This window comes from Mauremys reevesii, linkage group 1 (genome assembly GCF_016161935.1).
Source record: "Mauremys reevesii isolate NIE-2019 linkage group 1, ASM1616193v1, whole genome shotgun sequence".
Taxonomy (NCBI): domain Eukaryota; kingdom Metazoa; phylum Chordata; order Testudines; family Geoemydidae; genus Mauremys; species Mauremys reevesii.
Window position 1 is genome coordinate 254485556 of NC_052623.1, and position 15801 is coordinate 254501356.

Below are 15801 nucleotides of genomic sequence, written 5' to 3' on the forward strand. Positions count from 1 at the left end.
TGGCAGTGCTGCAGGCTGCAATATTGTAGGCACACTTAAGTATCCCAGAGTTCATGCACACTGCAGATGTGATGTGATGCTTTTGGTCTGTGAAGAGGGAGGGAGAGTTTCTTGTAAGATGAACTTTCTGCCCGAAAAGGACATGCCTTTTGCCACACTTGTGTGAGAGAGAAAACAGCTCTCCTTTATCTCTATGCCCCAGGCTTTGTCTTCCCTGAAGGGGCAGAAGTCAGAGTGTGAACATGGCTGCATTTCCCTAGGGAAGAATATTTGAAATTTCATCCCTTTAGCATTGCGTATAGGGGTGACAGCAGTGTCTGAAATAGTGCTGTCCTATCTTCAGGGGCAATGAAATCTGTATACCCTTTCTTGAAGGTGGGTAGATATACAATACATTTATTTGTGTAATATTTGGCAGCTTGAAGGGAAGCTGAAGAGAGATACGTACTTAGTAAATAAGATTATATGATGATGTTGCCAGCTGTCATGATTTTATCGCAAGACTCATAATATGTGGTGTTTGCTTTAAAGCCCCAGCTGCTGGAACGAAGAGATTGCATGAGACTATCAGTCTTCATTTAAAATAAATTTCTAGCCCACTTGATCGCAGAGAAAAGCTTGAAAATGCAGAGTCCATGTGACTTAAATGCTCAAACAGAAGTCAAATAAAAAGGAACATCAAATGAATTATATTTTTAAATCTCATTGCTTTTCGGCCACTCGTTATTTTTGGGTTCCAACTAATGATTTTTGAACGAGAGTTTGGCAGTAGTGATGATATATAAAAATTATACATACTTTGTATTTTTCTCTCCACCCTTTGTATGTCAGTTGTTGTATTAGATTGTAAATTCTCTGAGGCAAGGACTCAGTCGGGAAAGGAAAGAATCATATTCTATACTCCCATACCCTCTTCATGTTTGCTGGCAGAATTGGAAAAGCTTTGTTGGTAAGGGATTGATATTAGTTTACTTCGATCTGCAAATTTCAGTAGAAACTGCCTCAAATAAATTGAGATGTAGTTCATAGAAAAAGTTTGATGTAAATTCACAGAATGTGTAAATCTATTGCAGGATTATGAAAAATGTCTACATACTGCTAATATTTTAAGTATTGAAGTGTAATATGTTTTTTAATCTCTGCAGACTTTTCTCACTATGGCTTAACGTCTCAGTTCAGGCAATAACTTAAATGTAAACTATTTGTTTTTTTGTTTTGTATCACCGTAAAATGATTCTGAGGGGGAGTAACACTAATAACTTTGTAGTAAGAAGTGTGTACCCAGACCACATAGAAAGCATAATTTTAGGCGTCATCTGTAAACTGATTCGTTATTTGCAATCCTGTCTGATGCATGGATTTTGCCAGTTGAGTTGGGTGAAACAGGAAAGGTGTTCTGGTCTGGGTGTTGTGACAAAGTTCCTCCTCTACCTTGGTGGGTCCTGCGCTTATTGGCAGATTTGCTCACCTCAGTGATCTTCCCCACAGTCTGGGTCAACTCCTCCTGTGCCTGATCAGGAGTTGGGAGGTTTGGGGGGAACCCCGGCCCACCCTCTACTCCAGGTTCCAGCCCAGGGCCCTGTGGATTGCAGCTATCTATAGTGCCTCCTGTAACAGCTGCATGACAGCTACAATTCCCTGGGCTACTTCCCCATGGCCTCCTCCAAACACCTTCTTTATCCTCAACACAGGACCTTCCTCTTGGTGTCTGATAATGCTTGTACTCCTTAGTCCTCCAGCAGCACACCCTCTCACTCTCAGCTCCTTGCGCCTCTTGCTCCCAGCTCCTCACACACAGTTCCTCTCCTCTGGATCCCCCTCGCCTGACTGGAGTGAGCTCCTTTTTAAACCCAGGTGCCCTGATTAGCCTGCCTTGATTGGCTGCAGGTGTTCTAATCAGCCTGTCTGCCTTAATTGGTTCTAGCAGGTTCCTGATTACTCTAGTGCAGCCCCTGCTGTGGTCACTCAGGGTATGTCTACACTACGGGATTATTCCGAATTTACATAAACCGGTTTTGTAAAACAGATTGTATAAAGTCGATTGCACGCAGCCACACAACGCACAGTAATTCAGCGGTGTGCGTCCATGGTCCGATGCTAGCGTCGATTTCCGGAGCGTTGCACTGTGGGTAGGTATCCCGAAGCTATCCCATAGTTCCTGCAGTCTCCCCCGCCCCTTGGAATTCTGGGTTGAGATACCAGTGCCTGATGGGGCAAAAATCATTGACGCGGGTGGTTCTGGGTACAGCCTCACCCCTCCCTCCATGAAAGCAGCAGACAACTGTTTCGCGCCTTTTTTCCTGGGTGATCTGTGCAGACGCCATAGCACAGCAAGCATGGACCCTGCTCAGCTCAATACCGCAATCGTGGACGTTTTAAACACCTCGTGCATTCTTGTGCAGTCTATGGTGAACCAGGACCTGCAAAGCCAGGCGAGGAGGAGGCGGCTACGGCAGCACAGCGATGAGTGATGAGGACATGGACACAGAATTCTCTCAAACCGCGGGCCCCTGCGCTTTGGAGATCCTGATGGTAATGGGGCAGGTTCTAGCCATTGAACGCCGATTTTGGGCCCGGGAAACAAGCACAGACTGGTGGGACCGCATTGTGTTGCAGGTGTGGGACGATTCGCAGTGGCTGCGAAACTTTTGCATGCGTAAGGGCACTTTCATGGAACTTTGTGACTTGCTTTCCCCTGCCCTGAAACACCATAATACCAAGATGAGAGCAGCCCTCACAGTGGAGAAGCGAGTGGCAATAGCCCTCTGGAAGCTTGCAACGCCAGACTGCTACCGGTCAGTCGGGAATCAATTTGGAGTTGGAAAATCTACTGTGGGGGCTGCTGTGATGCAAGTAGCCAAAGCAATCATTAAGCTGCTGCTACCAAAGGTTGTGACTCTGGGAAACGTGCAGGCCATAGTGGATGGCTTTGCTGCAATGGGATTCCCTAACTGTGGTGGGGCGATAGATGGAACCCATATCCCTGTATTGGCACCGAAGTACCAGGGCACCCAGTACGTAAACCGCAAGGGGTACTTTTCCATGGTGCTGCAAGCACTGGTGGATCACAAGGGACATTTCACCAACATCCACGTGGGATGGCCAGGGAGGGTTCATGACGCTCGCGTCTTCAGAAGCACTACTCTGTTTAAACGGCTGCAGCGAGAGAATTACTTCCCAGACCAGAAAATAACAGTTGGGGATGTTGAAATGCCTGTAGTTATCCTGGGGGACCCAGCCTACCCCTTGATGCCATGGCTCATGAAGCCATACACAGGCAGCCTGGATAGTGGTCAGGAGCTGTTCAACTACAGGCTGAGCAAGTGCAGAATGGTGGTAGAATGTGCATTTGGACATTTAAAGGGTCGCTGGCGCAGTTTACTGACTTGCTCAGACCTCAGCCAAACCAATGTCCCCTATGTTATTGCTGCTTGCTGTGTTCTCCACAATCTCTGTGAGAGTAAGGGGGAGACCTTTATGGTGGGGTGGGAGGCTGAGGCAAATCACCTGGCCGCTGATTACGCGCAGCCAGACACCAGGGAGATTAGAAGAGCACACCAGGAAGCGGTGCACATCAGAGAAGCTTTGAAAACGAACTTCATCACTGGCCAGGGTAGGGTGTGACTGCTGTGTTTGTTGATGAACACCCAACCCCCTTGATTGAGTCATTCCCTGTAAGCAACCCACCCTCCCCCTTCGATTACAGCTTGCTTATGGAAATAAAGTCACTATAGTGTAAAAATCATGTATTCTTTATTAATTCATTATAAAAAGAGGGAGAGAACTGAGAAGGTAGTCCGGGTGTGGTTTGGGAGGAGGATAGGAGGGATGGAAAAGCCCACTAAAAAAATTCCACAGTAATGACAGCCTTCTGGTTGGGCTGTCCACGGGGGTGGAGTGGGCGGGTGCACGGAGCCTCCCCCCACGCGTTCTTACACGTCTGGGTGAGGAGGATGTGGAACATGGTGAGGGTGGTTATACAGAGGCTGCAGCGGCACTCTGTGATCCTGCTGCCATTCCTGAAGCTCCACCAGACGCCGGAGCATGTCAGTTTGATCACGCAGCAGCCCCAGAGTTGCATCCCGCCACCGCTGATCTTCCTGCCGCCACCTCTCATCTCGGGTGTCCCTCCTGTCCTCACGTTCACTGGCATCTTTCCTGTAATTTGATACCACCTCCTTCCACTCATTCAGATGAGCTCTTTCCTTGCGGGTTACTTCCATTATATCCGAGAACATCTCATCTCACGTCTTCTTTTTCCTCTGCCTTATCTGAGCTAGCCTTTGGGATGGAGTAGGGAGGCTTGAAAAATTTGCAGCTGCATAAGGGAGGGAAAAAAGGGAGAGAAGTATTTAAAAAGATACATTTTACAGAACAATGGTTATACTCTTTCACAGTGAACAGCACTATTCACCTTACATAGCACATGTGATTTCACTACAAGGTTGTATTTTTCATCTTAATACTGAGTGCCTGCAGCTCTGGGGTTACAGATCTCACAGACACAGGTCCGGGCATCAGAATTCAGCTTGCATGTGGCCATGGTAAGCCACTGTCTTTCGGCTTCTGCAGTGCTTTACCCCTCCCCCCACCGCATGGCTGGTACCATGAAAGCTCACTGCTAATCACCCCCCTTCACCACCACCCCACCGCGTGGCTGTTAGCTGGGAAGATCCCTGCTGACCAAATGCGAAAAAGCTCATCGGTATTTCACTCCTCCCCTCCCCCCGCTTGGCTACGTGCAGGAAAGGTGTTGTTTTTTTTTAAGCTGCAGTCCACGAACCCAGTAGGAAAATGGCCATCTCTGTCCCCTTAATTAAATTCCTGATTTTCAACCAGGTTACCCTGAAAGATGTCACTTTGCTGAGGATAACACAGCGAGATAAAGAATGGATGTTTCTTGAATGCCAGCAATTACCGGGACCATACGCAGCTATGCTTTGCCATGCAATGATACCCGATTACTTGCTACATGCATGGCGTGGTAAAGTGTCCTACCATGGTGGACGGAACAAGGCTGCCTTGCCCAGAAACCTTCTGCAAAGGCTTTTGGAGTACCTCCAGGAGCGCTTTATGGAGATGTCCCTGGAGGATTTCTGCTCAATCCCCAGACATGTTAACAAACTTACTGGCTGCGAATGCATCCCAAGTCCTCAGGGCAAATCAATCATTAAAAAACGCTTGCTTAAAAAACAATGTTTGATATTTACAAAGGTACACTCACCAGAGGTCCCTTCCATGGCTTCATTGTCTGCGATAGTTGCTTGGGAGAGCTGGGAGGCTAATTCCGTCTGGGTCAGAAAAAGCTCCTGACTGTTGGGGCTAACGGAGTGCTGTGTGCTCTCTGCAAGGTCATCTTCGTCAGCTTCATCATCGTATTCTTCCCCGTCCGCATAATCCTCAGCTATGGCTGAGATTACAACCCCCACCTTGGAATCCATGGACAGGGGTGGGGTAGTTGTGGCACAGCCCCCTAAAATTGCATGCAACTCAGCGTAGAAGCAGCATGTTTTTGGCCCTGCACCGGACCTTCTGTTTGTTTCTTTGGTTTTCTGGTAGGCTTGTCTGAGCTCCTTAACTTTCACTCTGCACTGCACTGCACTGAGTCCCTGATATGGCCTTTATCCATCATAGCCTTGGAAATTCTTTCAAATACTTTTTCATTTCGTCTTTTGGAACGCAGTTCTGTTAGCACTGAATCCTCTCCCCATATAGCGATCAGATCCAGTACCTCCCGAGTAGTCCACGCTGGAGCTCTTTTTCGATTCTCAGGAGACTGCATTGTTACCTGTGCAGATGAGCTGTGCATGGTCACCTGTGCTGATGAGCTCTCCATGCTGGGGAAGCAGGACATGAATTTCAAAAGTTCGCGGGGCTTTTCCTGTGTACCTGGCCAGTGCATCCGAGTTCAGAATGCTGTCCAGAGCGGTCACAGTGGTGCACTGTGGGATACCGCCCGGAGGCCAATACCGGCGATTTGCAGCCACACTAACCGTATTCCGATATGGTAATCCCGATATTAGCGCTGCTACTCTCGTTGGGGAGGAGTACAGAAACCGGTTTAAAGAGCCCTTTATATCGATATAATGGGCCTCGTAGTGTGGACGGGTGCGGCGTTAAGTCAGTTTAACGCTGCTAAAATCGGTTTAAATGCGTAGTGTAGACCAGGCCTCAGGGAAGAGAAAACTACTATTCCAGTGACCAGTATATTTGCCCTCTACCAGACTCCTGTACCCCACTGGTTTGGATCTGTCACAGTGGTTAAATATTTTGGAAAAAAACGGCTGTTGAAAGACTGAACACAAAAGTTATCTATTCCAAATTACTGGTTGGAATAGGTAACTCATAGCAGCATAGAGTTGCCAGGCATCCAGTTTTTTGACCGGAACTCCCGGTCAAAAAGGGACCTACCCTGGTGGCTCCGGTTGCCACCACCAACCAGGTCGTTAAAAGTCCAGTTGGTGGTGCAGCAGGGGCACAGGGCTAAGGCAGGCTCCCTGCCTGCCCTAGCTCAGTGTGGCTCTCAGAAGTGCTGCCAGGTCCCTGCAGCCCCTAGACGCATGGGCGGCCAAGGAGGCTCCGTGTGCTGCCCCCGCCCCCAGGCCAGCTCTGTAGCTTCATATTGGCCGGGAACAGCAACCAATGGGAGCTGCGGGGGTGGCTAAGCACCGCCAGGACCCTGCACCCGAAACCCTCTCCTGCACCAGCCCAGAGTCCTCTCTCACACCCAAACTCCTTCCCAGAGCCCGCACCCTCCTTCCCCCAACACCTTGTTAATCAACACTTTGGAATCTTATAGTTTTCATTTAATATTAATATTTTGTGTATAATAGAGAATACTTCTTTTTCTTATGTTCCTTTGTGATATTTCATGTAATAGATGATTTCTGGAGCTATATCAAGCCATCAGTTGTGTTTTTTTTTTTAAGCAGTCCTCTTTACTGAGGTCAGTAGATAGTTTTGCTTAACCAAGAAGGCATGCTGTGGCTCAGTACATTATATATCTTACTATTCTTATTTGTATGTTCCATTTTTGTTATATAAAATTGTAAGTTGTTTGTATACAACTAGAATAAATCTAATTATAAATCATTAGTAGTTTGCCACAATACTGATCATAGTCAGAAAAATGTTGGGTTTTATGTTCTTTTTTGTTTTTTTACAAAATATGCCTTGTTTAGAGTTTTGTGGTTGGGGGACTAGTCAGGACACCATGAGGAGGAGAATGAGAATTTGGGGAGCAGAGGAGAGTGAGGACATGCATGAGGATGGCAGTGGCAGCAGAAGGCTGAGAATAGCTGAATCGGGGTATAGAGTGGGAGACTAGGAAAAGGCGTGGTTGGAGTTTGAGCGCTTGTCTGTGTGAGCAAATTTACTAATATGATTCTGGTAAATTGTACTGCTATAGTTACAGCAGTGTAACTCCCCACATGGACACTCTGGAATAAGAGCACCTTTGTCTAGTTTATCTTATACCATTTCCAAAGCAACATAAAAGCAAATGATATAATTAGGAAGGTAAATTTCCCTGTGTAGACCAGCCCTGAGAGGGGCACAGAGAAGAAAGGTGCAGCAGGAGACAGGAGGCATAGGATTCAGGAGCATATTTAGTGGAGAGGGGGTAATGTGGGAGCAGGAGAAGATGAGGGGAGGGGGAAATTGGGTGTCCATTTACCACAGGGTCCAGAAAAGAGACTGGAGAGGAGAATATGGGGTGCAAGAGGGAGGCTAAGGTGAGTCAGAGGAACATAAGAGGTAGAAGAAGACTAAACGAGATGGGAAAATGAAAAGGTTCAGGAAGAGACTAATAAGGCTGCAGAGGAAGAGAAGGTAACTGTGCGGAAAATATAAAGGAGAAAATATGGGGGCAGGAGACGGAAGTCAGTGGGATAGTGAAGGAAATGGGACGGGGGAGACCAGGGTGGTGATCCAGCAGTGGACCAAAGAGGATAGAATGGCAGCTTCTCCACCCCTGGGGTTTAAGAGATGACCCAGAGTGGAAATTCATACACACGTTTGTGTGGTGACAGGTTTCAGAGTAGTGGCCATGTTAGTCTGCATCAGCAAAAACAACAAGGAGTTGTCAACTGTTGAGAATAGAACAGGAGTACTTGTGGCACCTTAAAGACTAACAAATTTATTTTAGCATGAGCTTTCGTGAGCTACAGCTCACTTCTTCGGATGCATAGAATGGAACACACAGACAGGAGATATTTATACATACAGAGAACATGAAAAGGTGGAAGTATGCATAACAGGAAAAGTTGTTGTTATGCATACTTCCACCTTTTCATGTTCTCTGTATGTATAAATATCTCCTGTCTGTGTGTTCCATTCTATGCATCCGAAGAAGTGAGCTGTAGCTCACGAAAGCTCATGCTAAAATAAATTTGTTAGTCTTTAAGGTGCCACAAGTACTCCTGTTCTTTTTGCGGATACAGACTAACACGGCTGCTACTCTGAAACCTGTTGAGAATAGGCCACTTCCACCTTAACTGAATTGGCCTCGTTAGCACTGACCCCCCCGACTTGGTAAGGCAACGCTCATCTTTTCTTGTGCTGTAATATACATTTTGCTTATTGTATTTTTCACTCCATGAATCTGATGAAGTGGGTTTTAGCCCACAAAAGCTTATGCCCAGATAAATTTGTTAATCTCTAAGGTGCCACAAGGACTTGTTGTTTGTGTATGTTTCAGGTTAAATTTTGGACCTGAAATGCTCTCACCCTTTGGTTGTGGGAAGCTTCCCCTTAAAAGGGGCAAAAAGCAGATGGCAAACTTTTTTTAAAATGTATTTGGCTTAAAAATGGTAGGATTTTTTTTTAATCTCCCGCTTTTGAGGACCCTAACTCATGATGTGTTTAATGCTGCTTGGCAATATCACAGTTACATTATTTTAACAAGTCTGTTTTTTTAGCTGCTTGCTTTTTCCTTTAACTAGGTTCTGTAATACATACAAATATGCAAATAATGGGGACTAAAATAGTCCCCTGAAAATATGTAGTGAAATGGTTCTTCACACACACTTGAGGAAACTGCTGGTGGGTTTTTTTTGTTTGTTTTTTGTTTTTTGCCAAATAATTTTTTCAGAAAAACCAAGAATCTTTGTAGCCTCTAAAGTCCAAATGTAAGACTTTATCTGTAAATTATCATACTAACCACAGGTGAAAGTATACCGGTATGGTACGGTACGGCGTACCGGCAAGAGCCAGTACGCTGTGCCGGACTGGACCAGCTTCTGCGGCGGTGATTTAAAGGGCCCAGGGCTTCAGCCACTGTGGGTAGCCCCGCGCCCTTTAAAGTGCCGCCAGAGCTCCGGCAGCCAGGCTCCCATGGTGATTTAAAGGGCCCGGAGCTCCGCAGCAGCCAGAGCCCCGGGCCCTTTAATTTGCCCGTGAGCCCTGGGGCTCCCAGCCGCCTCTGCACCTGTTAGCTCTGGGGGTGATTTAAAGGCCCTGGGGCTCCCATGCCCCTGCTCAGGACTCTGGTGTACTGGTAAGTCGTTTAAGTTACTTTCACCCCTGATACTAACCTACAGCATCCTGTAGTTGTTTAAGCTTTTCTGGTCTCTGCAATGCTTCTGAGTGCATGTAGACCGCAGGAGTGCTATTTTATAAGCTTCAGTAATACAGTGGCCATTATATGGGTAAGCAGATTCAGTGGAGACTATCTTGTCGAAGCAGCTACTTAACTCTGAAGGGAGAAGTTTTGGCATGCAGCAATATGATTGGTGGCAGCTCTGAAGTTTAGGACCAAAGTGTGTTTCAGTTGCTTGCAGATACTAACATTTACAAGGATGGTAATAGCATTAAAGCTTGGGTGAATACTACAAAAAATGAGCCACTAATGGACTATCGAATAAAAGCGATGTACTTCAGTGTTCTGCAAACGTTTGCAAATATGTCTGCAGCGTGTGTGTGTTTTAGTCATGAAAATCTATTTGCTGGAAGATTTGCACCACAAATTACTTATTCACACCCTCTTCTTAATAAAAGATTTACTCTTACAGCCAGGTAGTGGAAACAATACCTTGAATGAAATCCCCGCCCCAGGGAAGTCGATAACAAAACTCCCATTGACTTCATTGGGCTGGGATTTCACTCCATGTGAATAAGGTGAACAGCCACACAAGTGAATAGTAGAGCTGTTCCAAAATTATACTATGGAACGTTTTTCTGTTGGAGAATGCCATTTCATCAAAATCAAAATGTTGTGTGGAAATGTTGATGTCATTTCTTTCCCCCTGAGGTTTAAATGTTCTGTTTCAAGCTTTTTGTAATGGAGCATTTCAATTTTTCTGTTTCAGAATGACTCCATTGCAATTTTTTTCTGGTTTTTAATATATTTTTTAAAAATTGAAATTGGAACAAAATGTTTCTATCCATCTGGAATATTATTTTTTGGAATTTCAGTATGGAGGGGAATTCAGAATTGTGGAATTTCCCACGAAACAGAAAATCCATTTCCTGCACAGCCTTAGTGAATACTCTTACTGCAGCTAACCTTTCATCTGGAATCCATAGACTGATTGTCTACATAAAATATTCGTGCAATAATTTTGATTAAGTAACAAAGTCATGCTAAGAATAGGCAGTTTAAACTATATTGGAAACAAAAAAAAACAAAAGGGCTGAATTCATCTGGCAAAAAATAGGAGTTAATTCGTACAGCTCTGAGATGTTAATGATAATTATCAGGACACTAGTTGTTCAACTGGGTAGGAACCTAGGGGTGGGGAGTATGGAAGGGTTTGGCAAATACCTAGTAATAATACAAAGCCATCTGCACAAACAGGAAAACTGTTACATGTTTGTTCTGCACTGCTCCTGATTTTTACTTCCTGCTAAATCCTTTGGGAACTTTGTCATTTTGAATTAGTTTTTGTTTGGGGAAAAAAAAGTTACTAATTAAATGTAGAATGTGAATTGAATTACCCTGGACTATTCAGAAAAAGAATCTTATATTTTTTTCAGGAGACAGATGAGCAGAAACGTCACAAAATTGCCGATGAGCTTTTGCATACAGAAAGAGCCTACGTCAGCCGACTTGACCTCCTAGACAAGGTGAATTTTGCTTTAAGAAGTGCTTCATTCTTTTACTTACATATACTGCAGTTCATGTGAGCTTTATCTGTTTGTAAAAACCACATTAAGGGATTGTGGGTTTTTGCCTTCTGCTAATTCTCTCAACTAAGCAGTCATTTTCAACAACGACTTCATTTTTTTTTTTAATAATTTTAATGTTTGCAAAACATACTGGTCCCTGATGGACATAGAAACTGAATTCTTGTGTTTACGTAGACTACAGTGTGAGCAATAAAAGTGCAAGCTTCCATACCAGTGGGACAGCCTACAAGGAGGAGAGGCTAATTTCACCTCTCTGCTCATTCATTTCTTGGCTTTTGCTGAAACTGCCAACAAGGAAGCCAGTGTATAGTGGTATGTGTTTGATGTAATCACCTGCACACTAAGCCATTGAACAGTGTCTCTGGTAGAACTTTGGTGTCTACTGATGTTAGCCAGCTTTCAAACAGTGACCTAGAAGAGAAGCATCCCATCTTAAACCTTCTCTGCTCTATTCTTCCATCACGTGGTCTGCCTGATTCCTATTAAAGTGAATGGGAGTTATGCATATTCTGTGATGGAAGAATTGAGCGCTTGCACTTTTCACAGCTTCAAACTGTATTAGTCATTAAATGTCAATCTGTAGTTCTCTAAATCTTTCTTTGAGCCTGCCTACTTTCTCATATATACCCACTATACCCAGGGCCGGTGGCAACCACTAGGCAAACTAGGCGGCTGCCTAGGGCGCCAAGATTTGAGGGCGCCAAAAAGCGGTGCCCAAAATGTCTGGGATGCTCACCCGGCGCCGGCTAAACATGTAGCCCTCTTCCTGCCGCTGTGCTAGGGGGCACTGCGGTTTTGATCAGTTCCAGCCGGCAGGCCGGGAAGTGATGTCATTCCTCCTCTGGCCGCCGGGAGCGCTGCACTGCTCTCTGTTGCTCTGGCTCTTCCCCAGGGCCCCCGCCCCGCCCCCACTTCCCTGAGCTCTGCAGCAGGGCCCGGTCTGCACTCACCAGTGGGGGGGAAGTGCAGAGACCTGGCCTCAGTCGCACTGCTGGTGAGTGCTGGGGGGGTGGTTTCCCCCTGCCTCCCAAGCGAGCCCCGCCCCCTGGAGGCCTGGCTCCCCCCAGAAGCCTGCCCCACCCCCCGCTTTCCTCCCCAAAGGCCTGGGGCAGCACACACCCAACCCCGCAGGGGGGCTGCATAGGGCCCCAGAATATCTAAGGACGGCCCTGGTACCAGCCACCCTGTCTCCAGCCAGCCCCTGCCGCACCCCCATGCCTGAAGTCAGCCCCACACCCCCTGTCTCCAGCCAACCACACACCTCATCACCACCAGCTCTGCATCCTCTGCCCTGGCCGAAGCCAGGCAGCCAGCCCCATACCCCGTGTCTCCAGCCAGCCCCTGCTGCACTCCCCTGTCTCCAGCCAACCCCTGCCACATCCCCGTACCCAAAGCCAGCCAGTCCCACACCCTGTCAGGTTATTCATTTATTTTCATTAAATATGTAGACTAAATAATGAAATTAATAAATTTTCAAGCTGAATGTGTCTTAATTTTAATGAACAATGCCACATTATTCAGTATTCATTTTTGAAAGTTTATAATAAGTGATGCTCTGGGGGGAGGGGGGGTGCAAGGTGGAAATTTCGCCTAGGGCGCAAAATATCCTTGCACCGGCCCTGACTATACCTAAATATCTCTGATCATGCATTGCTTTGTCAACTAACCTTGTTCTTCATCGTTATTTCATGTTGATATTTTCCTGGTCTAGTGCATGGGCTTGTAAATCAAGATCAGGTCTTAAAAGTCCTAATTGCTACATTAAACAGCTAGTAGCTGTCAGACTGCTTAGGCATATCCGTTTTGGTTCTCGTGAATATAAGGGAAATGATTTACATAGCTGTCTTACAGGAACACATTGTGTTGAAAATAGACTCTTCTTGCATATAAGAGCATTGTTTTAGGAACACAAGAAATCACAGTAAGATATTCAAATTTGCTTTTAGTCTCTTTTGACTCGCATTGTAGACGTATTTTCACTATCCCAATTTTAGATGCATTTCTGCATTCACATTTTTCCGAAATATCAGGCAAAATTCTGAAGTTTACAGGTAGCACCTAAAACCACCAGTATCATGAAAAGAAAGGAGAATGGTGGCGGCTCAGCTTATTTCCCTAAATTTGGTTAAAATAATACTTACGTAATGTTTATAAGCCTTTCCATGCCTACGTTTCTATGATTCTGTAGGTGGTGGGTTTTTTTTAAATTCTGCTGTAGTACCAAAAAGCACAGATTCAGAATCAGAGCCGTGTTCTGCTAGATGTCTTAAAACACACATGAAGGCACAGCCCCTGTCTCCAAAGCACTCATACTAAAAGGACAAGGGGATCCAATGTACAAGCAAAGTGCTCAGGGTGATGGCTGCAAAACGTCATGCTGAGCTCAGTGTTTTATGAGACAGTATGGGGCAACAAGGGAGCATCAAGGGGATGAATTAACAAGAGTATGGAAGTAGGAAGGGAAAGGAGGTGTTGAGGGAGAGGCAAGGAAAAGAAGATAGGATGGAAGACTGGAAAGGAGGCCAGAAAGAAAGGCCAGTCAGCAGATAGTGTCTGTAGTCCAAACTGAAAGAAAGCAGAGTATGATGACATCACTTGCACCCAATGCATTCTGGAAGTGCCTTACTCCCCAGGGCTTCACTGCTGCTCTGGCTTCTGGAGGGCATACTGAGGCGGGGAGTTCCACTGATACCTGAAGGGGGTGAGGGGAAGGGAGATGATGATAGTTCAGTAATTTTGGATGCTCCCACAGTTGAGCTACAAAAGTAACCATCTTGAAATGCTTGGGGGTGGGGGGAGGGGTGTTTGTCTGCTGTGTACCATTTAAAGATAACAGAAATGCACATTGGCCTGTTAACTTTTAAGTCCTTCTCCTCTGTTGCAGGTATTCTATGGCAAACTATTGGAGGAAGCTAACCGGGGTTCATTTCCAGCTGAGGTGGTCAATAAAATCTTTTCTAATATTTCATCAATCAACGTCTTCCACAGTAAATTCTTGCTTCCGGAGCTTGAGAAAAGAATGCAAGAATGGTAAGAATCGTTTTGAAAGATATTAAGCCTTTTAATAATGGGTCTGAGCTAGCATAGAAATTGTTACGTGGCTGAGATAGAAGACACTTTACCATTAAAATGTTCCAAGGAAGTTCTGTTGCTGGGAAAAATTGTCTGCTGCTCTACTGTTCATCAGGGTTTTGTTTAATAGAGGAATTAAGCATGTCCTTAGTTTAAGCACATGAATGTCAGTGGGATTACTCATGTGTGAAACCTTTAGCTGAATGGGAGCGGTAGCCCTTTAAGATGACATGCTACCTGGTGACTCTGTTGCCTGAAATACAGGAATTCGTGCAAATGAACATTTATACAGTTATTGTGCAGTAACATGATGATTTTATCGTTGCTTTCTACTCTATAATAATGTAGAATTCCTTTTATTACATGTTTTAACTTTATCATTTAGTAATTAACACCTGGTTCTGGATTATTTTTAGGATGGTGTTGTCATGGCATTTTTTCACGGGAAAGTCATGTTAAAAGAGCAAATCAGGGTGGTATATGTTGTGTAATAGGGATTTTGTACTGTGGATAAGCTTTTTATTTTCCATCTTTAGTGCAAATAATTGGAAGTGTACCTGTGCTGTGATAACACTAGACATGGCGGTTGTCAGCACAAACTCAATGTATTTAATCCAACCTAATTCTTCAAAAAAAAAAAAAATTACATTTCTCTCTGCCTCAAGAAAAGGTGATAACTCGTTAGCAAAAGGAAAGAATTAAAGTTTTCACCAGCAATACACTGGTTTGATCCTATGTCATCTCAGTGAGCTGAGCTCCTACTGTTTAACCTCCCTAGGTTCTATTGCTTCTCGTCACATCCAGGCACCCATTTACAAAGTACTCCAAATGTCAAAAATCAGGGGCATTTTTAGAAGAGTTAAGGAATTCTTGATTCCTGCAACATCCAAGAAAATCCTAAAATACCTGCTTGTCTCAGTCCAGGTAACAGTTGGAGGAAGAATAGGTGGGAATTGGGATAGAAGAGCCCTAAGGGTTGTGACAGGGTGCACAGGCCTCATCCCTGGATTGGCAGGTGAAATATTAATCCTTCTACCAAGAAAGGGTCATAACTGCCTGCAGGCAATGCAGACATGCTTGCAGCATAGGGTGTGCATGCATGCGTGTTTTGTGTGTGTCATGTGCAAGGCAGGAAATAAGAAGCAGGGCCTGTTGCTCAAAGGGAGATGAGGGGCTGTGGAACTCCTGGTTGGGGGGGCAGGTCTGCACAGCAGATTACAGAAGAGCTGTTGCCTAGGAAAGAACCACAGTGGGAATGACATCACTCACTGCCCAGTGGGAGCTGGGCAGAGCCCGAGTAAAGTTAGCAGGAAACACTGATAACAAAGGCTACGTGGGAACCCTGATCTGGGGGCAAGGGGTTGAACAGACTTGGTTTATTAACAAACCTGAGAAAATTCTAGTTTCAAACACTAGTTGTATGGGATGAATTCCTCCAGGGGCACAGGAGGAGGGTAAATTTGAGGCACAGAGCACCAGGTGTCTAGGCAGGGTAAGTTCCCACAGGGTTCAAAATAAAATGGTGGTTACCATGCACCAACACAGAGAGAACTAAACATTTTCTATAAAGCAAGGAAATATAATTAGATAACACCTAAGCAG

General features: G+C 45.2%; 1 protein-coding gene across 5 annotated transcripts in view; it reads left to right on the forward strand.

Annotated features, from left to right (window-relative positions):
• The window catches only part of FGD4 (FYVE, RhoGEF and PH domain containing 4), a 204917-nt gene that overhangs the window by 155969 nt on the left and 33147 nt on the right, over positions 1–15801 (forward strand). For all 5 annotated transcript variants that reach the window (XM_039480867.1, XM_039480897.1, XM_039480886.1 and 2 more), the window contains 2 exons: positions 10975–11064; positions 14012–14157. In XM_039480867.1, the coding sequence (XP_039336801.1) occupies positions 10975–11064; positions 14012–14157 (236 nt within the window). The remainder of the gene's footprint in view (positions 1–10974; positions 11065–14011; positions 14158–15801) is intronic.